The sequence below is a fragment of the Aotus nancymaae genome, unplaced genomic scaffold, assembly GCF_030222135.1.
Source record: "Aotus nancymaae isolate 86718 unplaced genomic scaffold, 86718_ANA_hifiasm-v0.15.2.pri h1tg000008l, whole genome shotgun sequence".
Classification (NCBI taxonomy): Eukaryota; Metazoa; Chordata; class Mammalia; order Primates; family Aotidae; genus Aotus; species Aotus nancymaae.
The window spans coordinates 17,272,139-17,300,007 of record NW_026988419.1 but is presented as its reverse complement, the minus strand read 5'-3'; the positions used below and the strand labels follow the sequence as shown (position 1 = coordinate 17,300,007).

Genomic DNA, 27,869 nt, shown 5'->3' with positions numbered 1-27,869 from the left:
AGTGAGGAGGCATCATCCCTTTACTGTGGAGTTTTCAAACAAAGTTAAACAACACTGATGTGGACATACAGACCAGTGTTCTCAGATTATATTTCAGTGGAACCATGAGCAAAACCAGGAAGCTTTGTCACTAAAATCAATCTTGGTGGTCTTTCGTTTATTTCTCTCACTGACAAAAATTCAATGAGTAGGACATTTTTTTTCAATTTGAAGTTTTTTTCTTATAACATTTTCCTAAACCTTTAATGTCTGCTAACTTTTGTCTACTAGTGAACTCCACCAGACAAGAAAACCAATGAACTGGCATAGCAAATATAATATTAATGGAAAAATTCAGGCATGCAATGTTTTAGATGTAAAAATCTGAATATTTATAAGATATTATATATACATATATGTGTATATATATATATATATATATTTTACCAGCAAACTTGTTCCTTGTATGTGTGAGATGGAAGTAGGTCTATCAGTGTTTCGTGAGATTCCCCAGAGAACACTCTCACCAGTTACCTCCAGAACCAGTTTCAGAACAGCCAGGTAGACACCTGAAAAAGCAATTAGTTGGTATTTGAATTAAGGAGGAAAAGCACATCAACTCATTAAAAGACAGTGGTGAATTGTGTAGTATGACCAAAAAGAAAGAAAAAAAAAAAGAAAAGCAGTAGGAATTTTGTACTTAATGCAACAGGATCTGAAAGCATGTTGTAAATTCTGCCAACTTGTATAGTTCAAGTAAGGGGAGTGGCTCTTTTCAAAGACGATTTCAGATGCCACTGGAAAGTTTGATTTCGGAGTTTGTTGGTGATGCTAAGAAATTAACTAGAATGTGCCATGGAACTTAGGAATATTGGGTGTTTTATAGCTTTAGGTAGCTATGAAAATCCATAAAATATTTCCAAAAATGTGTTGTTGGAAATATTTTAATATTTTCTTGCTTAGAAATGGTGCCACAACTTCCTTTTGGCTGTGGAAAAGTACGTAAGGATAGAGCCAGTTGCCCAAAACCCTGCCTATTGGGTGATTATCCTCTTTGCTTTGTAAACACCACAGAGTCTTAATTCCATTTTGCAGATTATGAAAATGAAGCCTAAATTGCAGTGTAATTCTTCAAGAATCCAGCTGAGAAAGAGCCCAGAGCTCTTCTCAGTTCAGCACTTGAGAGTTGCTGTCTGCTTCTTTGGAGTCTTAGGAAAATTAAATGTTTATCCTTGAAAGATAGAAATTGAGTTGGTACAGATTACCTAGTGTGTAATGGCTGAAGCCAGACACTAAGTTCTTTCAGATAATAATTCCTTAAGAACTTGATGCCTTTTTGTGTCTTAATGTTAATTCATTTTTATAATGGAAAATCTAAGTAGAAAACAGATGTGTATGTTTTGTGCTTTCAGCCATCAGAACCTTTGGCTTTCTAAAGCCATTGATTTGGTGCATTTCTAAAGCATGGATCTGATCAGGAGCATTGCTGTAACTTAATTCAGGAAGCGAGTCAGCATCAGCTGGAGGCTGGACTAAATGACCAGAGGCATGTCTTCCAAACCCTTGCCATCTCTGACATCCTGAGTTGGAAGGGTTAAAATGGGGAATTATGTTTTTTTATGGTTTTAGTCGAATAGGGAGGCCCTGTGGATCTACAGAAAGTCCCCTCTCTCCACTGCCCCCAGTTTTTTAAGTTACTTTTTAGTCCTAAGTTTCCTTGCAATTTCGCAAATCATGGTGACTCCAGCCAAGCATTGCTGACCTGCCTGTCAAGAATTGATTCTTTCTTTGTTCCTTCACACCTTTCCATCTGGAAGAAGACATGTCTTAAAAAGCTTTATATCACAGGAGCCAAGGTGAAGGAGCCAATTTATAGAATATAATATATAATGAAAGCCTTTTCTCACTTTTTCAGCTGAAATAATGGCTATTGCTTCACAGGCTAAGGAAAGCTGACTGTAATCATCTTTTGTCTAAAACCATTTTTTCATCCTCAAGACCAAGAACGGAGAAATGGAACAAGTCCATACAGATTTCCTGGTGACGATATCAGTTCATCCTTGCCATTTGACAATCCACTCAAATTTCCAATGTAGAAAAATTTAAAAACTCCATTGAATCTAATTTAATTAAGGTCTAGTCAGGAACAAAGAACGCAGGTTATTTAAAATTTCCTGGCCAGTAGCTGGCAAAAGAAGTAAGATCACTAGTAGAGGGTATTATGTCTACACAGTTTGGGGGAGTTTTTTTAAAGCTAAAACTATTGATCTCTCTCACATTAAAAGTATTAATACAATAGCTGTGTATTGTATAAAATATGAAAAATAAAGAAAAGTATTTACAGTAAGTAACATTTATTGGATACTTGCTATGTGCCGGGCATGGTGCTTTATGTGTATTGGGTCATTTAATTCTCGCCATCAACCCAGATATTTGAGCCTCAGAGCCTGCGCTTACAAGTGCTACAAATTCTGGTTCTACCATTTAGTAGCAGTGTGACAAGTATACTCACTTGACTTTTTTGCCTCAGTTTCCCAATCTGTACAATGGTGATAATAGTGCCTTCCTTATGGCCATGTTGATTATTAAATGAGTTAATGCATATATAGTTCTTAGAACACTGCTTGGCTGATAATAAGTGGTATATGAGAGTTGTTATTTTTATTACTATACCATAAAGAAGAATTATCTTTTATTCATCCATAATTTTGGCATATATAATTTGAGTATTTTTCTACAATTATGTATGTATATGTCGCTTTAAGATATATTTTATATATCTGCATATAATATATATAAAATATATATCCAATAAGCAATACATATATTTTAAAAGTGGAACTGGGATCATACAAACACATCAAGTGGGAAGGAAAACAGGTTACTTATGAAGACTTTTGCATGTTGTTAAGTATTCTCTTAAAACATAATATTTAGCCAGGTGTGCTAGCTCATGCCTGTAATCCCAGCATTTTGGGAGGCCAAGGTGGGAGGATCACTTGTGCCCAGGAGATCAAGACCAGCCTGGGCAACATGGCAAAACCCTGTCTCTACAAATAATACAAAAAAATTAGCTGGACATGGTGATGTGTACCTGTAGTCCCAGCTACTCTGGTGGGAGGCTGAGGTGTGAGGATCACCTGAGCCTGGGAGTTTGGGGCTGAGGTGAGCTGTGATTGTGCCACTGCATTCCAGCCTGACAGAGAGAGAACTTGTCTCAAAAAAAAAAAAAAAAACCACCAAAAAACAAACAAGCAAAAAAACCAAAAAATATAATATTTAAAGATGGCATATTGCTTTATTATTCTGTGTCTAAGTAAGATTTTTTTTTAAAAAGTCTATGTAGTGTTTTCTCACATGGCTATAATTTTGCTAATTTTTGTTGGGCCTTTAAGTTATTTTCAGTTGCTCACTATTTTGAGTAATACTGTACAGGAAAATTAGCTTACATAGGAATTTGTGTACATCTGATTTTAAAATGAGAATCAGTTTTAAGGAGGAAGTTTCTGGATGACAGAGTTTTGGCATATCTTAAAGGGGGTTGGTATGCTTTGCTACATCATCCCTAAAAGGTCTAGCCCAACGTACCATCCCACAAGTCATGTGTAATAAAAGTGTTTGTTTCTTCACACTCTCATCAACTCTAGGTGCTAAATCTTGGGGCAAGCTTCCTGAAAGTGCATCTCAGCATTTTTCCATCTGTTTGTTTTGCCCTCTTTCTTTCTTATTAGGGAGTGTGGCATGAGTGAGTACAGGTGGGAGGAGTAGGCTATCTCTGAAGGACACAGGAGTAAAACGGTAGACAGGGGCTGACTGGGGAGCCGTCTGATGGAGGCGCACACACTGTGAGTGAGGTCACCATGTGTAAGCCTGCTCTGCCCCTTTGGCTACTAGAAACTGCGTTGGGTTAGAGGGCCTAGTCTGCTGCTGGGAACCCTTAGAGGTCCATGAATGGATTTCATGAAGTCTCAGCTCACTAGCCACAGGGGAATAGTTGTGTATGTGTCCAGAGCCTGCTACAAAATAGGAGGGTAGGTGGCTGCCACTGCCAAGACACATGCAGGATATAAACGGGATCTACAGTCTAATCAGTGACCCCATAGCTTCCCCTGGTTCCTCAGCAGTAAAGTCCTAGAAAGGAAAATGGTGGAAAGACACCATTCGAAGCTAAGAAGCTGGCCAGGTATGGTGGCTCTTCCCTATAATCCCAGCACTGTAGGAGGCCGAGGTGGCAGGATTACTTGATCCCAAGAGTTTGAGACCAACGTGGACAATATAGATCCTGTCTCTACAAAAAAATTAAAAAAAAAAATAGCTGGGTGTGGTGGTGCGTATCTGTAGTCCCAGTTACCTGGGAGGCTGAGGAGGAGGGGAACGCTTGAGCCCAAGAGGCTGAGGCTGCAGTGAGCCATGATCAAGTCCAGTCTGGGTGACAGAGCAAGACCCTGTCTCAAAAATAATAAAAACTACCCCAAAGCCAAGAAGCTGTTTTAACCAGACAGCCTTTTCCTCCATCTACGGTCATTCATTTTAGGTACATTCTGGCTGTGGTTGCTTTCCTGAGTTACTGAGAACCAAGAATGACAAGTTCCGGACCATAGATACTACTGCTGTTGAATCATGTCTTTGTTCCCCGGGGAAACTGTTCTGTCAGACACAGATCTCACAGAGCTTAAACACAAGAAGCGGGTGGGGGTGCACCTATAAAACCGTGCTTGCTAGTGGAAGGAAATGGCCGCCTGTCTTGGTCCATTTGTGCTGTAACAAAATACTTTAGACTGAGTAATCTGTAAACACAAATATATTGCTCACAGTTCTGGGGGCTGGGAAGTTCAAGATCAAGTGGCCAGCAGATTCAGTGTCTAGTGAGGGCCCAGTCTCTGTTTCAAAGATGGCGGAAGGAACAAACAGGCTCTCTGTCCTCAAAACCTAAACATCTCCCAGATGCCCCACTTCCCAACACCACTGCACTGGAAATTAAGTTTCAGATTACGAATTTTGGGGGGACACTCTTACCAATAATGGCAAGAGTGTGACCTCTGGGAGGCCAGAGAGATAGTAAATGTTGCCTCACATTATTATGAAACAATTTGAGCATCTCCTGTGTTAGCATTCTTTATTAGGAGTCACTTAAATGTAAACCGTAAAGAAAACACAGTTTCCTCTTCTTGGAAGTTAATTGCCTTATGTGGGAGGTAGACCAAGAACACCTGAGTAATGGTTTTAAAATGATAATAAAATAGGCCAGGCACAGTGGCTCACGCCTGTAATCCCAGCACTTTGGGAGGCCGAGGCAGGTGGATCATCTGAGGTCAGGAGTTCAAGACCAGCCTGGCCAATATGGTGAAACCCTGTCTCTACAAAAAATACAAAATTAGCTGGGCGTGGTGGCACACGCCTGTAATTCCAGCTACTCAGGAGACTGAGACAGGAGAATCACTTGAACCCAAGAGGCAGAGGCTGCAGTGAGCCAAGATAGTGCCACTGCCCTCCAGCCTGGGTGAGACAGAGTGAGACTCCATCTAAAAAAAATTGAAAATACGATAAAATAAAATTGTAGTAAAATAGACTAGTCAGAGTCCATTGGAATTGATTCGGTAAGTCTTGGACAGAGATAAGCTCTGTAGGTCAGGTATAGTCACAGCATGGCAAAAGAAGAGAGGGAAGCAAAAAGCAAGTTGGGGAAATGTCACATGTAAGTTGTCACCAGGCTGTAGTAAATGGGTATACTTACCCAAGGCCACATTTCAGAGGGTCACATGGGTTTGGTGTGTACGGTAAAGCCCTACCTGAAATGCTTTTCCAAAGAGCTTTTGTGTTCCTTGCCTCTTAGATTCTTGCAGCAGTTCTTGGACAATGGCAAAGTAGCTATAATGCCATCTCTGAGGACAAAACCAGACCCAGGCAGTTCCTCTGACTTGGCCACAGTGAAAGGGGAAGTCATTGTCAGCACCAGGGTCTCTTGACTCTGGTGACGGGTGGTTAAGATTTGTAAAGCGCATGGGAGCAATAATTAGATCCTCTCATCCCAGAGTTCTCAGACTGGGGCACTTAACATCCTTAACTTCTCTTTCAACAGAAACAGCAGCAGAAAGAAGCCCTCATTCTCTTCTTCAACAGAACAGCTGAAGCTAAAATCCCATCTGTCATGTAAGTGGTCACTAAGCGTTGACCTCTCTCTCTCTCTCTCATCTTTAAAAAAAAAAACTTATTACTTTAGTCTGCCTGAATGATTTTACTGCACTCTAAGAAAATGACTAGAGATTATTAAATATGACTTTTGTTGGGGAAGGAAAAAATAAAAGAGATGATCGGAGAGTCGAATTACAGCTGCCCTGAAAATAAAGTTTAGCGGGGCCAGGCTCATGCCTGTAATCCCAGCACTTTGGGAGGTGAAGGTGGGAAAATTGCTTGAGTCCAGGAATTTGAGGCCAGCCTGGACAACATAGTGAGACCCCATCTCTTAAAAAAATGAATAAAATTAGCTGGCCATGGTGGCATGCACCTGTGGTCCCAGCTACTTGGGAGGCTGAGGAGGGAGAATTGCCTGGGTGGTTGAGGCTGCAGTGAGCTAATATGGTGCCACTGCACTCCAACCTAGCAAGAAAGTGAAACCCTGTCTCAAGGAAAAAATGAAAAAAGTAAAAGTTTAGGGCACCATGCCCTTAATTACCCACAAGGCATAAGTTGGCCAGTAACTGGAGCTACTCCTAGCATGCTCTTGGGTCCCGAAGATAGCCTGTCTTGAGCCAAGTAGGCTGGAGCTGCTGCTCCTTAAAAGGAGGGTGGGGTTGTCCTCAACCCTAAAAGAAAGAGTTTTTCTAGGAGAGCTGTGGTCATTTGTCTTTAGGGGAAAAAAAATTAGTAGGAAAAGCTGCCTTATGGGGATACTTGGGTCTTCCTCAAAGTCAGGAAGTCTTATCCATTATTGACCTAAATAAAAAGACAAATGTCGAAGTTTGTTCAAAAGATACGGGCATGTGGTCATTGTCATGCTTAGTTGTATTTCCACCTTATAAACTAAAGCTAAAGTAATAATTTCTATTCTTCGAATTATTCATGACAAAAATCTCAATTGTATGCCTTTCTTAAAGAAAACCCCACTCCTATTTAAATATCACTGGGGTAGAAACCTGGCAATTCTAATGACGTGCAGTTTGCCTAATTTTTTATTGTTTAACATTCATGTGAAGCTCTGGCAGGATAATGGTCCAGTTGATAAAATTACAATGAGATTGATTCCGTAGGGCTGAGTGGTGCCAGACTGGCTGTGGGGACTGAGGTCTGGGGATAGATTAAGCAACGTACCTACCCTACCCTCGCACTTGGCCCACCTGCCTCTCCACACCCTCTGCAGTGGCAAGAGAGTTCCCTGCACCACTCGATCTGCAATGCCCCCTTAAAAGACTGCCCAATGCTGACTTCTCCCCTTCACCTCCTGGGCACTGCCCTTTTCATTTATGACCCTGTTATGGAGCTAATGTACTCCAGATGTGGTTTTTATGGCCTGGAAACTTTTCTCCCAGAAACACAACTGAGTTGCCTCTGCCAACCCATTTCTCATGTGCTGCAGAGTAACAGATGGCAAGGCTGTGCGTTTCTCCCTTGCTCCCTCAGCTCAGGACCTACAAATTTTAGAGTCCACTGGGTGCCTCTCCAGATGCCGCGCCTGGAGCCACCCATTTCCCTTGGAAGTTTTAAGTCTTTTCTACCACCTCATAAATAAACTTTGATCATACCTTATACATACTTTCTCAAAATTCTATTATACAATAAATTCTGTAGTACTTTGTAGTTTCCAAACATTTTTTATACCTGTGAACTCATTTCCCATTGACAGCATCTTTGTGAGATCATGTAAGTCACACTGCTCCATTTTAAAAATGCAGACACTGAGTAAATCTGTGACTCTCTGGACCTCAGAGTCACACAGCTAGTAAGTGGAAATTAGATTGTATGTCTTAAAAAGCCCAATTTCCTCAGCTAGTTGTTTTTCTTTTCTTTTTTGCTGTCGTTTGTTTTTTCATTTTAATGGGCATCTTTTAATATAAAAGCCAAGGTTATCAGGGTAGGCAGAGATTTCCAGCCTTTGTTGTAGAAGGTTGTAGAACAACAAAGCTGTGTATGAGATATAGAGGGGAAAGAGGCATTAGGAAAATTGGGGACTGTGGTTTTTATGAGCTCACCAAGTAGATTTTGTGACCTTGTGACTTTTTGATGCTGTAGCCATAAACTTTTTTGCTTATGGTGTGACAAATTTTATGTCTCTCAAAATAATTAAAGTAGATTCTATTAGTATTAACAGTTCACAAATTAAGCTCAAATTTGGTGCCCTGGTCAGTCGTGTTGTTTGAAATGATTCTTGGATGTTTAGAGGGCAGTCCACGTACCTTTCCCCCACCTGAGACATGTCCTTCAAGGAAGGCAGAGTCTTTTCCCTGCCCAGACGCACCCATGGCTGGGAATGGCCTCAGCAAAGGAGCTCACTTGCCTCTACTGGGCTAACCTCTTCTTTGGGATTGTGATCCCTCTTCAGAGAGCTACCAGGGGAAAGGGGGACCTAGCCAGCGTCTGTTAACCCGGTGACTTCCCACCCCATGCTCCCTGAGGGTAGCCATCTTCTCTTAAGGCCAAGCTAAAGATAGGTGGGGAGTTTGCTGGGTGCGGTGGCTCACGCCTGTAATCCCAGCACTTTGGGAGACCAACGCAGGCAGATTACTTGAGGTCAGGCGTTTGAGACCAGCCTGGCCAACATGGTGAAATCCCATCTCTACTAAAAATACAAAAAGTAGCTGGGCGTGGTGGTACACACAGCTGTAATCCCAGCTACTCAGGAGGCTGAGGCAGGAGAATTGCTTGAACCCGGGAGGTGGAGGTTGTAGTGACCCGAGATTTCACGACTGCACTCCAGCCAGTCTGGGCAACAGAGTATGTCTGCACTCCAGCCAGTCTGAGCAACAAGACTATGTCTCAAAAAAAAAAAAAAAAAAAAAAGGATGGGAAGCTAAGAAAAAACACGGTGGATGGAAGAGAGAAGTAAATTAAAGGGAGGCCAAACAAATGAGATCCTTCTATCCATAGTCCTTTGCCTCGGAAGAGAATTCGTTTACTATTGACTTAATTACTGGCCCTGTCATTTGAGGTCTAAAGTAGGAGGAGCTGGAGATCCTTCCTGGAATATTTCTTCAGTATTACGTATGTGTCAATATTCAACTTTTAGAAATTTGTGTACTGTCAAGAATTCCTTAGTCCCCTCCCTAAGTGTTTTCAGATCTACAGAGGACACTCTAATTTGTATTTAAAACACATTATAATGATAGTCAGAGCTAAAGTGAAAACTGTTGATTATCTTCTATGATCCCAGATAATAAGAATGTTTCTGTAACATACCAGACACCCATAAAACATAAGGAGTGTAGCCTGCAGGGGATTTGTGAAAATAAAAAACAAACAAACATAAGGAATATATGTTTAATCTGTTTCGTTGTCATTGTCAAATGCAGTGAATATATCATGGACCTACTGGAAAGTGGAAAAGAGAAGTTTCTAGTGTTTGCACACCATAAGGTGGTTCTGGATGCAGTTACAAAAGCGCTTGAGAGAAAGGTGAGCTTCCTTTGAAATTCATTATGGGTTGCTTTTGCCATGTCCCAAGTTGTTCTGAGCAGGCTCAGGTCAGATCCAAGCAAAGTGAGACCCATGGGTTCGGAAGCACTGCTGAAGGCTTTCTGAAGAAGTTATTTTTGCTTGTAGAACCACAGTGGGGTCAAGATGTTTCTCCAGCCATGTCATTTTAACTTCCTCTGTGCTCCAAATAGGCCAGGAGTCTTGCTTTAGGAACATCTCCCAGTGGCTGTTCCATTTTTCTGCATAATTACAGAGAGGGGATAGCAAAATTGTCCTTTTGTATAGAGACAAGTATTTACGTGAATGTTTTCCTCTTTTCCTTCCTTTCATTCCTCCTCAGCACAGTGAAAGCACCTTTATTAATTGCACGTGATTCAGTGTGCAGACATTAGTGTAGAGTTTTATGGCTCTCCTGAAATTGAATAAAAGGGATCTAGAAGGGTTTCCAAGGATGTTTATGAAAACTGAACACACTTCCTCTCCTTTTCATTTTTGGTTAAATTTAAGACTGGAAATTGCTTTGTATGGTCCGTCATCGTTTGTATTTATGTAATATTTGAATGTATATTAAGGGTACAGAGAAATATACAACAAACACTCGTGTATCTCCCACCCAGATTTAATAAATGAAAAGTTTTGCTGTATTTATTTTAAAGTGGTTTTTTTGGGGTTTTGTTGTTGTTGTTGTTTTGTTTTAATTTTGAGGCAGAGTCTGGCTGCGTTGCCCATGCTGGAGTGCAGTGGCAGGGTCTCGGCTCACTGCAGCCTTCGCTTCTCAGGTTCAAGTGATTCTCCTGCCTCAGCCTCCCAAGTAGCTAGGACAACAGGTGCACACCATCTCGCCCGGCTAATTTTTGTATTTTTAGTAGAGAAGGGGTTTCATCGTGTTGCCCAGGCTGGTCTTTAACTCCTGGCCTCAAGTGATCCACCCGCCTCAGCCTCCCAAAGTGCTGGGATTACAGATGTGAGCCACCACATTCAGTCTGAAGGTTTATTTCTTTAATAATAAAATACTTAAGTCCCCTCAATATTCTAACTCTATTCCCCTTCCATCCTCATCAGCGATAACATCACTATTCTTAAGGCAATGGGTATTCTAGCCCTCCATGTTGTCATACTTTATTCTAGGAGTATGTATCCTTAAGCAATTTATAGTCTCCTTTTTGCATATCTTTTAAAATTTAAAATAAGTGACAGCATGGTGTAATTATCCTGCAACTTACTTTTGTGCTTAGCATTGTTTTTGAGAGTTCTTCATGCTACATTACACGTTTAGTTCATTCACCGTAACTGTGGGATTGTACCTCATTGGATAGCTATACCACAGTTTATCCATTCTCATGCTGACAGACATAGAATTGCATTTACAGTGTTGCTATTGTGGGAATATTATAGTATATGTATGTTTGTATCTATGCATTTCTTTATGCCTTGTATATGTGCCTTGTGTGGGGGAGGTATATTCAAGCATGGTCTTGCATGGTTATTAAATAGGCTCATCTTTATACTCAGTGTTGTCAAATTGCTCTCCAAGGTGGTCATTCACATTTATAATCTCACTAACAACCTATAAGGGTTCCTGCTGTTCTGTGTACCCGTTAACACTGGTATCATCAGACTTTTTAGTTTTACCAATCCAGAAAAATGAAATATCATCTCATTCTTGCTCTAATTTGCATTTCCCTGACTACCAGTAAAATGTGTATCATTCTATTATTTATTATTGGCCATTTTAGCTGTCTCCTATGAATATTCTGTTTGTATCCTTTGCCTGTTTTTCTGTTGGATTGTTTTTTTCCTACTTATTTAGGAAAATTCTTTATAAATTCTGGATATTAATGTTTTATCAGTTATCTTTTCATTTTTTGATTTCTTTTGTGGGGGAGGAGGTCTTGCTCTGTTGCCCAGGCTGGAGTGCAGTGGCTTCATCTTAGCTCACTGCAACCTCTGCCTCCCGGGTTCTAGAGATTCTCATGCCTCGGCCTCCCAAATAGCTGGGATTACTGGTGCGCACCACCACGCTCAGGTAATTTTCTTTGCATTTGTTTAGTAGAGATGGGGTTTCACCACGTTGGCCAGTCTGGTCTCGAACTCCGGGCCTCAAGTGATCTACCCGCTTTGGCTTCCCAAAATGCTGGGATTACAAGCATGAGCCACCAGGCCTAACTGGTTTAATTCAATAATACAATTCATAAATAATAAACAATAATAAAACTAATAAAAACTCCAACTAGATCTTTTTTTTTGTTTTGTTGTTGTTGTTGTTGAGACAGAGCCTCACTCTATCTCCCATACTGGAGTTCAGTGGCATGAACACTGAAGAATCACTTGAACCCAGGAGGTGGAGGTTGCAGTGAGCTGAGATCGTGCCACTGCACGCCAGCCTGGCGACAGAGTGAGACTCCATCTAAAAAAAAAACAGTAATTAAAATTTAGCCATGCTGGCCCCGAGAGATACCCATTGGGTGGAATAGAATAGATAGCCCCTTACCATAAACGGAAAGCAAATACGTGATCAAGGAATCGTCACAAATCCATTTTTAATTTCTTCTACAAAGTTTGGGTAATTGCCTAAATGATTGGGGATTGGGGAGAGTAGATGAAACTTTACCTCACTGTTTACTGTATTAAATTCCAGGTGAATCAAAGATCCTTGAAACCATAAAGTATTAGAAGAAAATATCAATGAACAATAACTGATCACTGGGTGGAGAATGACTTTCTAAGCATAAAAACAAAGAAATTACAAAGGAAAAGTCGATTCAAATTACTTAAACACATGGATTTATTCTGTGACACATATACACAGTGGTTAATTTTTTTTTTTTTTTTGAGATGAAGTTTTTGCACTGTTACCCAGGCTGGAGTGCAATGGTGAGATCTCAGCTCACTGCAACCTTCACCTCCTAGCTTCAAGCAATTCTCCCACCTCAGCCTCCAGAGTAGCTGAGGTTACAAGTGCCTGCTACCACACCCGGCTAATCTTTTTATTTTTAGTAGAGACAAAGTTTAACTGTGTTGGCCAGGCTGGTCTCAAACTCTTGACCTCAAGTGATCCACCCACCTCGGCCTCCCAAAGTGCTAAGATTACCGGCATGAGCCACTGCACCTGGCCCACAGTGGTTAAGTTATGATTCTCTTGTACATTTGTTACATTTTTGGAGGGCAGTTTGGCAGTAATTTAAGGTGTACACTCATGTTTTCAAATCTCACTTCTAGGAATTTATCCTAAGGAAATCATCAGACTAGTCAGATTTATAAATCAGATTATTAGGCATGATGTTTATAATATTCAATAATTAGAAATCTAAGTGTTTATCAACAAATATACTCTTAAATAAATTATAGTCCATTCAGCCATAAAATATAATGTTGATCAGTGGTTCCTAACTTTGGAGATCATTGAACACTGTAAGAACCTGAGGAAGCTCCAAAATTGAAGGTCTTGGATTCTGGTTAGTATATATTGGTATGGGAAGATGACCATACTATGGACAAAAAGTTATGTATAATAGTTTTTAAAAATTGTCATGTTGGCTAGGTACAGTGGCTCACACCTATAATTCCAACACCTTGGGAGGCCGAGGCAGGCAAATCACATGAGGTTAGGAATTCTAGACCAGTCTGGACAACATGGCGAAACCTCATCTCCACTAAAAATATAAAAATTAGTCAGGCGTGGTTATGCATGCCTATAATCCCAGCTAGTTGGGAGGCGGAGGCACAAGAATTGGTTGAAACCAGGAGGCAGAGGCTGTCGTGAGCCAAGATCCTGCCACTGCACTCCAGCCTGGGTGACAGACAAGACTCTGTCTCAAAAATAAAATAAAGATAAAAGTTGTCATGTATGGAAAAAAGCCTGACTACTACATACCAGTACGTTAGTGATGATTATCTCTAAGTAGTTGTCATCTTTTTTAGTTTTTTTATATTTTTGCAATGAGTGTGTATTATTTTTATAATCAGAAAAATTAAAAGATGTTTTTGCCGGCCAGGTGTAGTGGCTCACACCTGTAATCCCAGCATTTTGGGAGGCCAAGATAGGCGGATCTTGATGTCAGGAGTTCGAGATCAGCCTGACCAACATGGTAAAACCCTGTTTCAACTAAAAATACAAAAATTAGCTGGGCATGGTGGCATGCACCTGTAATCCTGGCTACTCAGGAGGTTGAGGCAAGAGAATCTCTTGAACCTGGAGGCAGAAATTGCAGTGAGCCGAGATTGTGCCACTGCACTCCAGCCTGGGCTACAGAGCAAGACTCCCGTTTCAAAATAAAATAAAATAAAATATATTTTTTAAAATAAAGGAGCATTTAGAAAACAACAGAAAATTAATAGAAGGAAATAAGCTAGGGAAACTATTAGCCACCTCCGTGACATAAAAATAGTAGCTTTTACAGGTAAAAGTGGTTCCTAACTTCTAGTAGGAGAAAAAAAAAAGGGCAACCTGTATGAATAGATAGTTCATCAGAGAAATGACACCAATAGCCAATTAAAAGATACAAAAACACTCAATTTCACTAGTAATCAAGTAAGTGAAATATACAGATTTTTTTTTTTTTAACCCCATCAGGTCAGCAGAGGTTTTAAAAATGTGCAGTGCTCACTGTTGATGAAAGTGCACCAAGATGGACATGCCGATACATTAGTTGTTGGACAGCAATTTGGCAGTAATATCAGGAGCCTTAAATTAAGTTTTTTCTTTTTGCTATGGTACTTTGATTTGTAGTCCAATCTAAGAAAATCACCAAATATTAGCATCCTCTTAAAAACGTTCCATTTTAATAGCATTATTGAGGTATGATTGACATGCAGCAAACTGCATATAATATGTACAGTCTTATAAGAATCAAGATAGGAAACATATCTGCCATCCGCTCCCTGCTACCCGCCGAGTTTTCTCGTGTCCCTTTGTAATTTCTCCTCCCTGCTTCTTCCCTCACACTCCTTCCCCAAGCAACCACTGGTCTACTGTCTGTCACTGTGGATTGGTATGCAGTTTTTTAGAATTTTATGTAAACACGGAATATAAATGTAGAGAAAAGGACATTCAGGATATACCTTTTCTTTTTGAGATGTATCCATGCTGTGGTGTGTCTCACTTCTTTTAGTGTTTGCTCCTTGGTTTTCTTTTTTGGTTATCTAGACCTGCAGGTGTTCACTCCCTTTTAGTGCTAAGTAACATCCCATTGTATATCGTCCGTTCACTGTTGATGGACATTTACCAACACGTCTTTTTAGGAAAAATGAGAGATCCCTGGCCGGGCCTGGTGGCTCACGCCTGTAATCCCAGCACTTTGGGAGGCTGAGGCGGGCGGATCACAAGGTCAGGAGCTCGAGACCATCCTGGCCAACATGGTGAAACCCCGTCTTTACTAAAAAATACAAAAATTAGCTGGGTGTGGTAGCGTGTGCCTGTAGTCCCAGCTACTTGGGAGACTGAGGCAGGAGAATTGCTTAAACCTGGGAGGTGGAGGTTGCAGTGAGCCGAGATCACGCCATTGCACTCCACCCTGGTGCCTGGCAACAGAGCGAGACTCTGTCTCAAAAAAAAAAAAAAAAAAAAAAATGAGAGACCCCTAAATCTGCAGAAATAGAATGGTTAAATTATGCTGTTCCTGCATAATGACATACTATAGAGCCATTAAAAATGATATTTTAGAATGCTTAATTAGTAGGGGAAAACAGGATATAAAACTTTTTATTTAAAAGATATACCATACACATCAAAAAAAAAAGACAGGAAAGGCCGGACATGGTGGCTCACGCCTATAATCCAAGCACTTTGGAGGCCAAGGCAGGCGGATCACCTGAGGTCGGGAGTTCAAGACCAGCCTGACCAACATGGTGAAACCCTATCTTACAAAAAAAAATTAAAAAAATAAAAAATAATAAAAAACAAAAAAAATAAAAAAGACAGGAAAAAGTAGATTGGTTAGATTACTAAATGTTTTTATTTTCCTTAGCATGTTTATTATTAGTAAGAATAAATAAACTCCATTTAAAAGAAGATAGCTAAACTAAACATGCAGCTACTATACAACACAACAGTTGACTTGTGAGCATTTTCCTCTGGGAAATGAAGACTTAGGTTAACAGAAAAACTTGTTCACAGATGTTCATAGCAGCTTTATTTGTAGTAGCCACAAATTGGTATCAACTCAGATGTCCTTCAACAGATAGATGGTGAAACTATGGTACATTCACACCATGGGCTACTTCTTAGCAATAAAAAGGAGAAACTGATTGATACAGGTAACAACTTGGATGAATCTCCAGAGAGTGCTGAATGCAAAAGCCCATCCCAAAAGGTTATATTCTGTGCAATTTATATAACGTTTATATTGCATTTCATTTTATTTATTTTTTTGAGATGGAATCTCGGTTTGTCAAACAAGCTGGAGTGCAGTGGTGGGATCTTGGCTCACAGCAACTTCTGCCTCCCGGGTTCAAGTGATTCTCCTGCCTCAGCATCCCGAGTAGCTGGGATTACAGGCGTCTGCCACCATGCCCAGCTAATTTTTGTATTTTTATTAGAGACAGGGTTTCACCATGTTGGCCAGGATGGTCTGGTCTTAAACTCCTTACCTCAGGTGATTCACCCACCTTGGCCTCCCAAAGTACTGAGGTTATAGGCATGAGCCACCATGTCCGGCCTATACAGCATTCTTGGAAAAAAAATTGCTGGATGTGGTGGCTCATGCCTGTAATCCCAGCACTTTGGGAGGCTGAGTCAGGCAGATCACCTGAAATCAGGAGTTCGAGACCAGCCTGGCCAACATGGCAGAACCCCATCTCTACTGACAAAACAAAAATTAGCAGGCGTGGTGGTGTGCGCCTGTAATCCCAGCTAGCTGGGAGGGTAAGGCAGGAGAATCGCTTGAACTGAGGCGGAGTCGGGGGCAGAGGTTGCAGTGAGCCAAGATCACGCCACTGCATTGCAGCCTGGGCAACAGGAGTGAAACTTCATTTTAAAAAGGAAAAATAAAAAAATTTTTTTAGAAATGCAGGACAAATTAGTGGCTATCAGGAGCTAAGGACTGTGGAAAGGGGAGGGAGATAAAAGGATCCTTGCAATGTTGTAATTGTTCAGTGTCTTGACATTGGAGGTGAATATATGAAAACCTACACAGGTGATAAAATTGTGTAGAACACAAGCATACAAGTAAAACAGGAAATCTGAAGCTCAGTGGATTGTATAGAAGTCAGCATCCTGGCTGTGGTATTATACTGTATTTTTTATAGAATGTCACCATTGCGGGAAACTGGGCAAAGGCCTGAGAGGGATCTCTGTATTATACATTTCTTACAGTGGCACGTGAGTATAAACAATCATCTCAATACAAATTTCAATTTGAAAAGAAAGGATAAGAAAAGCTCTGAAGGCAGAGGTCTCTGCTGAACTGGCAGCTGGTTCCATGCTTGAGCTGTGGCTGGGGGTGGTTTGCTCAGAAGCCCCCGAGGCTGTTGCTCACCTCACTTCTGTCCCTTGTTCCTGCAGGACGTTATCTACATCCGCATCGATGGCTCCACCTCCTCAGCTGAGCGCGAGGACCTGTGCCAGCAGTTCCAACTGTCGCAGAGGCATGCCGTGGCCGTGCTGTCCATCACTGCTGCCAATATGGGCCTCACCTTCTCCTCTGCTGACCTGGTGGTGTTCGCTGAGCTGTTTTGGAACCCAGGGGTAAGAGACGCAGAAGACTTGGATCTCCCAGGCATGCTCATGGCTGTGGGCAGGAAGCAGTGAGTGTCGGTTGTGGAAAGTGTGGTTTCCTTTTTACCCATTCATTACACTTCCCGCAAGTCAGTTTTCACTTTTTTTAAGCACTTCTATGTTGATTGGCTAGTTTCTTCTTTTTTTTGAGACAGAATCTCTTGTAACCCAGGCTTGGAGTGCACTAGCATGATCTCAGCTCACTGCAACCTCTGCCTCCTGGGTTCAAGTGATTCTCCTGCCTCAACCTCTTGAGTAGTTGGGATTACAGGCATGTGCCACCACGCCTGGCTAACTTTTGTATTTTTAATAGAGATGGGGTTTCACCATTGACCAGGCTAGTCTCAAACTCCTGACCTCAAGTGATCCGCCTGCCTCGGCCTCCCAAAGTGCTAGGATTAAAGGCCAGGTGATTGGCTAGTTTCTAGATTTTCACAGCAACCTGTAGGATTATCGACTCCATTTTATCAACGGGAAGGTTAAGGTCTTCCAGGGCTAAAAGAAATCTTAGACCTCATGTCTCATAGGAGGAAGTTGGGACACCAAGAGCTCAAGGGGGAGCCAGGACCACCGCACCTCCATAACTGAAGCGGGGCACGTGGTGGCACCAGGTTGCAGCCCAGGCCTATGGCGTTCCAGCCTGTGCCCCCTTTAGTAGCCATCACTGTGAGCTGCTTTAGCAGTGGGGCCTCACACAGAGTGACAGTGGTGAGGGTTCCTTGGACACCACCATTGGCTTCACCTGACCAACTGAGGGCAGAGATAAGACATCTGTTTGAACTGATAAATTTTTCTGGTAATATCCAGAAAGAAGTTATATCCCTTTTGATATATTATGGCTTTTGTTGGCTACACATGAGAGACTCCATTAATAATGGGTACACCTCAAGGGTGATGCCATTTTATAATAGAAATAATGCTCTTGGTGTTAGGTAGCTTTTTTCCTTTCTTTTCTTTTTTTGAGACAGGGTCTTGCTCTGTCACCCAGACTGGACTGCAGGGACTTTAATGGGCTCACTGCAGCCTTGATTTCCTGAGCTCAGGTGATCCTCCCACCTCAGCCTTCTGAGTAGCAGGGGACTACAGGTGCACACCTCAATGCCTGACTAATTTTTTTGTATTTTTTGTAGAGATGGGTTTTCGTCATGTTGCCCAAGCTGGTCTAGAACTCCTAGGCTCAAGCAATCTGCCTGCCTCAGCCTCGCAAAATGCTGGGATTACAGGCATGAGCCTACGCACCCAGCCTTTATTTATTATACGGCTTACCACTATATTAAACCACCACCCTATGCCCAAATCATGGGTAGCCTTTCCCTTGTGTGTAATGTTTTTATTTATTTAGAAGATAACTTTTTTTCTTTTTTCTTTTCTTCTTGTTTGAGATTTAGTTTCATTCTGTCACCCTGGCTGGAGTGCAGTGGCGCAATCTTGGCTCACTGCAACCTCCACCTCCTGGGTTCAAGTGATTCTTCTACCTCAGCCTTCCGAGTGGCTGGGACTACAGGCATGCGCCACCACACCCAGCTAATTTTTTAATTTTTAGTTGAGATGGGGTTTCACCATATTGGCCAGGCTGGTCTCGAACTCCTGACCTCATGATCTGCCCAAATAGGTCTCCCAAAGTGCTGGGATTACAGGCATGAGCCACTGAGCTTGGCCCAATAACTTTTTATTTCACACAAAGAAGCAATGGAAGTGTGCAGGCCTCCATCCCCATCCCGTCCCATGCAGCCTGGTTGCAGAGCCTGTGCCCCTTCATTTGCAGTGCCTAGCTCAGTGCCCAGCACTGAACGGCCAGTTCCCCAACCAGGGCTGTTTTGGGTTCTCTCTTTTGTTAAAATGGTGGTCGTTGGTAGGTCTGAGATAGTGAAGTGCAGGTTATTTCTAGGTCTGAGGCAGTGAAGTGCTTTGAGCAGGGAGGGTGGTGTAGGGCTGAAAATGGGGTAGAGAGGGTACCTGCTATGATGGGTGGGACTGCTTCAGGCCTTCACCTGGCTGTTTCGATTCCTGGACACACAGGTGCTGATCCAGGCTGAGGACCGCGTGCACCGCATTGGACAGACCAGCTCTGTGGGCATTCACTACCTCGTGGCGAAGGGCACAGCTGATGACTACCTTTGGTATGGCTTGGCTGGGTGGCCTGGCAGTTGGAGTTGAGCGAGGGCGGAAACTGATGATATGTTTACTTTGCTCCCAAAGTGCTTCTGCTTTTGCTAAGTAAGATCTTAAAGGATCTGTAGAAAATGGACTTGCAATGCCCTCCTGCTTTCATCATGACCATATTTGACCTCCCTCACTAGCATTCACTGGCGGCTTACACAGGGTGCCTGAGGAATCTTCTAGGAATAAGAGGTTGTGCCTCCTTTTCTACTGCTCTGAGGCAGGGAGAGGTACCAATTGTGACAAAATGTAGATGGAATTTAGTTTGTAAAACACTCTGTTCCCAGCCGTGAAGACATTTGTTAGGACAGGGTGACAGTCGTCTTTTACGTTTTATGATGTGCGTTTATCTGGTGGGCATATCTTATATTGCTGCTGGCAGACCACAGGGAGAAAGTGGCTTACCCTAGACCACGTAGTGTACTTCGTTAACAGAACTGGAGTAAGATTTTCAACCCTGGGGGTTTCTGTCTATTACCTAAGCGAAAACTCTCAAAAAGCTTCTTCCCCTCATCTCCCCTTCCTGATATTAAATGTCTTGATTATCTCATTAGTTTCCACTGCCTGTCTGTTTCCAGCCTTAAGACTAAGGAGGCTTCCCTTTGCAACGTGTGTGGGTCACTCCTGCTTCCCTCTGTTTAGTGGATTTGTTAATTGGGCAGCTCATAACACTACCAGATTCAAAATGGTGTTGTAATGAGGCAGCATTTATTTCCTACACATCTTCCATTAGAAAAAATATTGGACCCGATGATAGTCTTAGCCCTAAACTGGAGGTTTTACAAATGAGAGAGGGCAAATATTTTAAGATGGGTGTTTGTGCCTTGAGAGAGGCAAAGATGTGAAACTGTAAACAAGCCGTGGTCCCATAGGAACAAGGAGGGTGGCCTCATTTTCATCGGTCTGGTGGTTCTGTAAAGGTTGTATTCACTGCAGCTCATTTCTCCCCAACAGGCCCCTGATTCAAGAGAAGATTAAAGTTCTTGGGGAAGCCGGGCTTTCTGAGACCAATTTTTCAGAAATGACAGAAGCCACTGATTACCTCTACAAGGTAATGCCAGCACATGGCTCTTTGCCCCTGGAGCAGAGGAAGGCATTAAGCTGTCTGCCAAGTCTTTGGGTCTTGAGTAGGAGGATGTGAATCACTCCTAGGGACCTCCCACAGCCCCGGAGCGGAAACAATGGCCTGCAGTCATTCTCAGTTCAACCCATGCATGCATCCCTTTATGGGGAAGTGATGGCATTAGCTCCTACAGCTTCTGACATCGCTGCACAGGTTCCGAATGCTGCCTCTTCCATCAGGCCATTAGAAACTGACAAAACTCCCCATGGCAAATGTTGAATTGTTTCAAAAAGTACATAGCAACACTACACAGAGGGCTGCCACAGGAATGCGTCCTCAGCACAGAATGGGGAGTGTTTCAAATAGGGTATTGGCTTCATATAACATATATTCCCATCTGTCATTTTATTTTATTCTCAGTGTCTCTCCACTTTCTAGAGGGGTAAACTGAGACATGGCCGTGCAGTAGGCTTGCACAAAGTCACAGGGCATGTGAAGCCAGCCCAAGGGAGAAGGCTTCCTGACTCGGCCCAGCATTCCTCCTGTGACCCCAGCCCCTTGTTGTAGAGGAGTATAAGAGGATGCTGAACATCCCTCTGTGACCAGGAAGGCCTTGACAAAGGTGCTGAGGGGAAAGCTGTTGCCTCTGAACAGGACAGCCCTGGGCCCACCATACCTGCCTGGCCCCAGTGCTCCAGCCCAGTGGCTGCCATGGCCTCTTCCTCCCCCATTTCAGTGAAACACAATGGAGGGAGCAAGAAACCCAGAGCCTTCCAAAGGCTTGTTTTCCTTCACTAGCTTGGATTGCTGGCCAGAAGTGCAAACTAGGAGTATGGCCTCCTGGAGCACAGCTCATGGTTGAATTGTTTCTGCCAGGGGAATTTGAACCAGGTCTGAGCCTCATGCAGAAAGGTAGCCTTATGGTAGCTTATCCTTCCTGTAAAATCACCATCAGAAGTTGAGTTAGGCCAAGTTTGGTGGTGCAAACCTGTAGTCCCAGCTACTCGGGAGGCCAAGGTGAGGATCACTTAAGCCTAGGAGCTTGAGGCTGTTGTCAGCCATGTTGGTCACTGTACTCCAGACTGGGCAACAGAGTGAGACCCTGTCTCTTGAAAATAATAATAATAATAATAATAAATAAGAAGTTGAGTTAAATCCTATCATTGACACCAAGACTTATGACTCCGTAGATCTGCTCACTCACTCACATTTATTTGCTAAATATTGGGATAAATAAGACTCAGATCATATTTTTAAATGCAGACTGTAAATTATCCTTTCAGACATAAATAGTTAATAAGACAATTTTAAAACAACCTTATTTTTAAGGTTTTTAAAGAACTCTCCAGTTCAGTGGAATGGTAAATACAGTAACAGAGCCTAGGTTACTATATGCCTTTTGAAAAGAAAGAGCCTGACCAGGCATGGTGGCTCAAGCCTCTAATCCCAGGCCGAGGCAGGCAAATGGCTTGAGCCCAGGAGTTTGAGACCAGCCTGGGCAACATGGTGAAACCCCCATCTCTACAAAAAATACAAAACTTAGCTGGCATGGTGGCACATGCCTGTATTCTTAGTTACTCAGGAGCTGAGGCAGGAGGATTGCCTGAACCCAGGAGGCAGAGGTTTCAGTGACCCAAGATCACGCCACTGCATTTCAGCCCAGGCAACAGAGCTAGACCTTGTCTCAAAAAAGAAAAGCAAGAGGCTGTTTTTAAAGAATTCTCACTTGAACTCATTTATTCCTCCTTGCCTTTTTCTAACTCTAGTTATGAATTTCTACCTAAAATATACATACAAAGTAATATAAATGAGTTTTATCAATATTTATTTTGATTAATAGCTATCAGTTTATTTTTTAATTAAGATGGGGCTGAAAATTCTATCAACTACTAGAAAAAGAAAATGTTGCTTCCAATATAGGAGAAAAAAGCAGAAGAGATTATATCTCACTGAGATAGCCTTCCATCTGAGAGGGGAAATGAAATATTAATCCGATCTTGGAACTCACTTCCAATTAATTATGCATGCCCCAAGTTAGCATACAGTGTTGCCATCATCATAATCAAATGCACATAAGCAGCTTTTTCTACTTGGAATAGGCTGCCTTACCAGGCAGCATTTCCTTGACATTGTAGTCATTCAGAAAGAGGCCGATGAGGGCATCCTGCAGGAGGACATGTGGGTTATTTGGGGGTCAGCCTTGATGATCTTTAATATCATTTCCCTCTCTGCAAGGACTGGGATCCTGAAAGGCTAGGAGATTTTGGGTGTAGGTTAATTGAATAATCTGGAGTTCTTACGTGACAGGTTGTCATGATCAATTCCCAACGAACTCCACCTATGTGGAGGGATTCAGTTAAGGAATAGTGAGGGACAGTGGCCAGGTGGGTTGAGACCTAATTATATAAAGGCCTGAAAAGCCAGGAAAGCAACTTTAGAATTGATGATATAGGCACAGGGGAGCCCAAAGACATGACAGAAAAAAAGAATCTTTAAAGGAGAGCCTGGGGGGAAAATCACCTGGCAAAGATCTGTGGGCTGTTTGAAATGGGAAGCAGCCTGAGTCAGGAAGTGCAGTTGAGCTGTTGCAAATCCATGCAGTACCTAGTGCTGTGGCCCAGGTCAGGATGGTGCCTGGAAAGAGAGAGGAGAGAACTGCATGAGCCGAGGACTCAGTATGCCTGGATGATTTCCACATGGGAGACGATGAGAATGCAGGTAGACTATCAAAACAGGCTTATGGGAAAAGAAGCTGATTTGGGAGTATAGGAGTGAAATGAGAGACCATTTAATTTATTTTATTTTATTTTGAGACAGGGTCTCACTCTGTCACCCAGGCTGGAATGCAGTGGCACTATTCTGGCTCACTGCAATCTCCGCCTCCCAGGCTCAAGTGATCCCCCCATCTCAGCCTCCCAAGTTGCTGGGACTACCATACCCAGCACGTACCACCATACCCAGCTAATTTTTTGTATTTTTGGTAGAGATGGGGTTTTGCCATGTTTGCCAGGCTGCTCTTGAATTCCTGAGCTTAGATGATCCACCTGCCTCAGCCTCCCAAAGTGCTGGGATTACAGGCGTGAGCCTCTGTGCCTAGCCTTCTTTTTATTTATTTATTTATTTTTGAGACAGAGTCTCACTCTTGCCCAGGCTGGAATGCAGTGGTGTGATCATAACTCACTGCAACCTCTGCCTTGTGGGTTCAAGTAATTCTTGTGCCTCAGCCTCCCAAGTAGCTGGGACTACAGGTGCACACCACCATGTCTGGCTCATTTTTTGTATTTTTAGTAGGGATGGGGTTTCACCATGTTGGCCAGGCTGGTCTCAAACTCTTGACCTCAGGTGATCTACCCGCCTCGGCCTTCTGCAGTGCTGGGATTACAGGCGTGATCCACTGTGCCCAGCCAAGAGATCATTTGATTTTGAACAAGTTTAGTTTTATGAAACTGGGATGTCAGTGGAGATATGGAAAATGTGCCTCTGGATTAAAAAAATGGTCAGGGCTGGAAATTTAGGTGTAGGAAAGAGCAGGAGAGGGGTAATAGTGATCTTGTGTTGCAGTTGTATCCGCTGGGCATGGTTTTAACACTATACCATTGTCATCAGTGGACAGATGCAGTTGGTGGGTATTTTGATCATTTGTAATTTAAGGTAATCAGAATAGGTACACATGTCTACTTATGAATATGTTAAATGTGTGTATTTTTTCAACCACTTTGAAAATTAGGTATAAGCCATGGCTGAACACAGAGATTTGGAAATCTAGGGGGCTGAGCACATGGTGGATCACACCTGTAATCCCAGCATTTTGGGAAGTTGAGGTGGGCAGATTGTTTGAGCTCAGGAGTTCGGGACCAGCCTGGGCAATATAGTGAGATCCCATCTCTTAAAAAAATTTTTTAATAAAAATAAATTTAAAAATAGAGATTTATAAGTTGAATTATACCTTAACTGACCCTTCAGTAGAGAAAGGCTTTTGAGGAAGTGATATCCTGGGTGCTATTTCAGTATTGAAACAGTGATTTGGAAAGTTTGAAAGGATAAAACATTTCCAATGTAAATTATAGTGCAAGAGCAGCTTCTTTGTTGCACTCACATCCGTTTCTTTCTCCTAACCCTATAAGTGCAGAGACAGTAAGATGTCATAAACTAAATAATGAAGCTGCTTTAGTGACGGTTTGCTGAGATGACGTACGTTCACCATCGTGTAGCTCCCTGATGCCATAAAATGTGTGGTCTCTCATCTTTATATTCTCCCCTTAGCCACAGTGGAGGAGAGTCAGTGTTGGAGCCTGGGTTCTTCCTTTTATCTCTTCTTTTCTTTCTCTCATATAGGACCCAAAACAGCAGAAGATCTATGACCTATTCCAGAAGTCCTTTGAGGAAGAAGGAAATGATATGGAGCTCCTGGAAGCAGCAGAGTCCTTTGACCCAGGAAGTGCTTCAGGAACATCTGGAAGTAGTTCCCAGGACATGGGAGACACCCTGGATGAAAGCTCATTGACACGCTGTACACGGAAGAAAAGGAGATTTGAATTTTTTGATAACTGGGACAGCTTTACCTCTCCCCTGTAAAAGGGGCAAAAAGAAAAAAAAAATAAAAAGCATTTAAAAATAATGGAATTAAAATAAAATCACGTATTTTGTTTTTAAACTTTTTGCACTTCTCTTGCCATTAGAGCAGTGCTTGTGCCTGTGTCCAGGCTCAGCAGGTGACCAGGCCAAGTATCAGCTTTCCATTCCCGTGTCATTATGTGTGGGCTTGCTCGGGGTCTCAACCTCTGATCTTCTGGCTTAGGGATGGAGACAGTGAGTTATAGTAGTGGGTAATTCATGTTCTCTAAATAATGAGGTCCTTCCTACACAGTCCCCAAAATTTAGAATTTTACAATTTAGTGACTCAACAAATATTTATAGGGCATCTAATTTGTGCAGGCACCGTCCTAGGTGCTGGCAGTCATTCATCCAACAAGAGACAAAGCACGAAGCTTTGCGGAATTTACACAGTGGGAGAGGCGATGGTTGTAAGTTCTCTTTTCCAATCAAACTATGGACACTAAAATTTGAATTTTATTAATTTTAATATATCACAAATTATTCTTTTGATTTCTTTTCTGCCATAAAAAAAGTGGTGAAACCAGTCCTTGTTCACCAGCTGTACAGAAACAGACAACGGGTTGGAAGTTGCCCACTGCCCATAGTTTGCCAACCCCTGGTTTAGAGCAGCATGGTTCAATAGCAATGTAATGCAAGCTGCATATGCAATTGTAACTTTTCTAATAGAACAGTTAGACTAAAGATTAGTAATATATTTAACCCAATATATTCCATATATTTCAACTTATAAATAATATTTTAAAATTTTGAGAAATTTCACATTCTTGGGCTGGGTGCAGTGGCTCATACCTGTAATCCCAACACTTTGGGAGGCCAAGGTGAGCAGATCATTTGAGGTCAGGAGTTCGAGACTAGCCTGGCCAACGTGGAGAAACCCCCATGTCTACTAAAAATACAAAAATTAGCCAGGCATGGTGGCATGCATCTGTAACCAGCTACTCAGGAGGCTGAGGCACAAGAATCGCTTGAACCTGGGAGGCAGAGGTTACATTGCAGTGAGCCAAGATCATGCCACTGCACTCCAGCCTAGGCAACAAAGCAAGACTCTGTCTCAAAAAAAAAAAAAAAAATTTTACATTCTCTTTTCTAGACTAAGTCTGAAACAACATATTTGACACAGGCAGCATCTCAGTTTGGACTAGCCACAGGTTTCACATGCTCAGTAGCCATAGGAGGCTGGTGGCTCCTGTGTTGAGCAGCTTCGGTTTAGAGAGTGATGAGGGAGTAGAATGCCTTGTGGGGACGAGCAATAGTTGATAATGTTGAGAAGAGGGACAGAATGATGCAGAGCTCACAGGCCACAGTAAGGAGTCTGTGGGTTAATTCTGAGTATGAATGGAAGCCACCAAATGGCTTTGAGCAGACATACGAGGCAATCTTATTAAATATAAATCAGATTGCTTCATAATGTCTTTTTAAATAGAGACACAGCATCTCACTGTGTTGCCCAGACTGGTCTCAAATTCCTGGCCTCAGGTGATCTTATTGCCTGAGCCTCCCAAAGTGCTGGGACTACAAGAGTGAGCCACTGCACCCGGCCCCTTTTCATTTTTAAAAAATATAATCAAGCCCAATATAGTGAGACCCTGTCTCTTTAATTAATAAAAAGATTAGAACTATTTCACGCTAATGCATGTTCAGAAGATACAGCAGGAAAGGTGGGCAGAGAGAAGGCTTAGGTAGAAAGCTATGGAGCTGCTGCAGCTATCCGTGGGGTTGGTGCTAAGGTGTGGCTGAGTGTGGGTCGCACCACCGAGGAGATGAGAAGTAGTTGGGTTCTGGATGTATCTGAAAGGGAGCGATGGAAGGATGTGTGTAGACAGATTGACCATGGAGCATTTTTTGGAAGAGAGGCTGGGACTTTGGTGTTTGCCTGAGCAAAGTGGTAAGAGAAGAAAGAGTGGGAAGGGGAGGTTGGGGAGCTGGGCAAAATCAAGGGTTTGGTTATGGACTTGTTGAATTTGAGATGGCTGGGAGATAATCTAACAAACTTGGAGACACCCCACCCAGCTCCCCTTCAAGGAGGGACTTGCCCAGCTGCGGGGAGTGAGGTTGGCAGATGGTTTCCACCTGGCCACAACTGCAGGGCTGGTCTTGGTCTACAGAAAGCCACTTTGTCTGAGGTCACACCCTTCTTAAGGCAGCTTGCATCCATGACTGAGCAAGGCAGGGCGCAAAGGCTGGGTGGCTTTGGCCTGATGCGGGGCACCTCTGATGGGCGGTATTCGCTGCAGAGCTCCTGCTCCCTTCCTGCTGCTCCCTGCTGGATTGTCTAAGGTTCCCGCAGGCCTATATCCCAGTTCACCTCTCACCCTGCCAAACAGGTCTCCATCCCCTTCCTTTCACAGGTGTTGATCCCTAATAGATATCTTATGCCCCAAACTCTGTCTCGGTGTCTATTTCTGGAAAAACCCCACAATCTGGCAAGATCCACATGGAGCTGTTCAGCAGGCAGTTGGATGTGAAGTCTTCAGACTGTGGAAAGGTCAGAGCAAGAGCTGTGGATTCTGCCCTAGCATGGGCTGAATGAGGTCACTGAGGGGGTAAGAGTGGTCCGACTGACCCCCACAAACTGCAACATAGAGAAGATGACTGAGCAGGGAAGTAAATGAGGAAGAAAACCAGAATGTGTGTCCAGGAATGGGAGGTTTTGGTTTTTGTTTTTTGGGTTTTTTTTTTGAGACAGTCTTGCTCTGCTGCCCAGGCTGG

At 42.6% G+C, this 27,869-nt stretch overlaps 1 protein-coding gene and 1 long non-coding RNA gene across 4 annotated transcripts in view; one reads left to right on the top strand and one right to left on the bottom strand.

The window, feature by feature from the left end:
• Positions 1-25,214, top strand: part of SMARCAL1 (SWI/SNF related, matrix associated, actin dependent regulator of chromatin, subfamily a like 1) — a 67,139-nt gene extending 41,925 nt beyond the window's left edge. For all 3 annotated transcript variants that reach the window (XM_012446060.2, XM_064373008.1, XM_064373009.1), the window contains exons 13-18: positions 6,059-6,129; positions 9,483-9,585; positions 17,108-17,290; positions 19,340-19,440; positions 20,435-20,531; positions 24,879-25,214. In XM_012446060.2, coding sequence (XP_012301483.2) covers positions 6,059-6,129; positions 9,483-9,585; positions 17,108-17,290; positions 19,340-19,440; positions 20,435-20,531; positions 24,879-25,118 — 795 coding nt within the window. In that variant the 3' untranslated portion in view covers positions 25,119-25,214. The remainder of the gene's footprint in view (positions 1-6,058; positions 6,130-9,482; positions 9,586-17,107; positions 17,291-19,339; positions 19,441-20,434; positions 20,532-24,878) is intronic.
• LOC135273644 (uncharacterized) lies at positions 17,196-23,772 on the bottom strand. The gene is made up of 2 exons (XR_010341414.1): positions 23,064-23,772; positions 17,196-17,333 (listed from the first exon to the last, which is right to left on the bottom strand). It is a non-coding gene; the product is annotated as an uncharacterized LOC135273644 (long non-coding RNA).
• Positions 25,215-27,869: the final 2,655 nt, after the last annotated feature.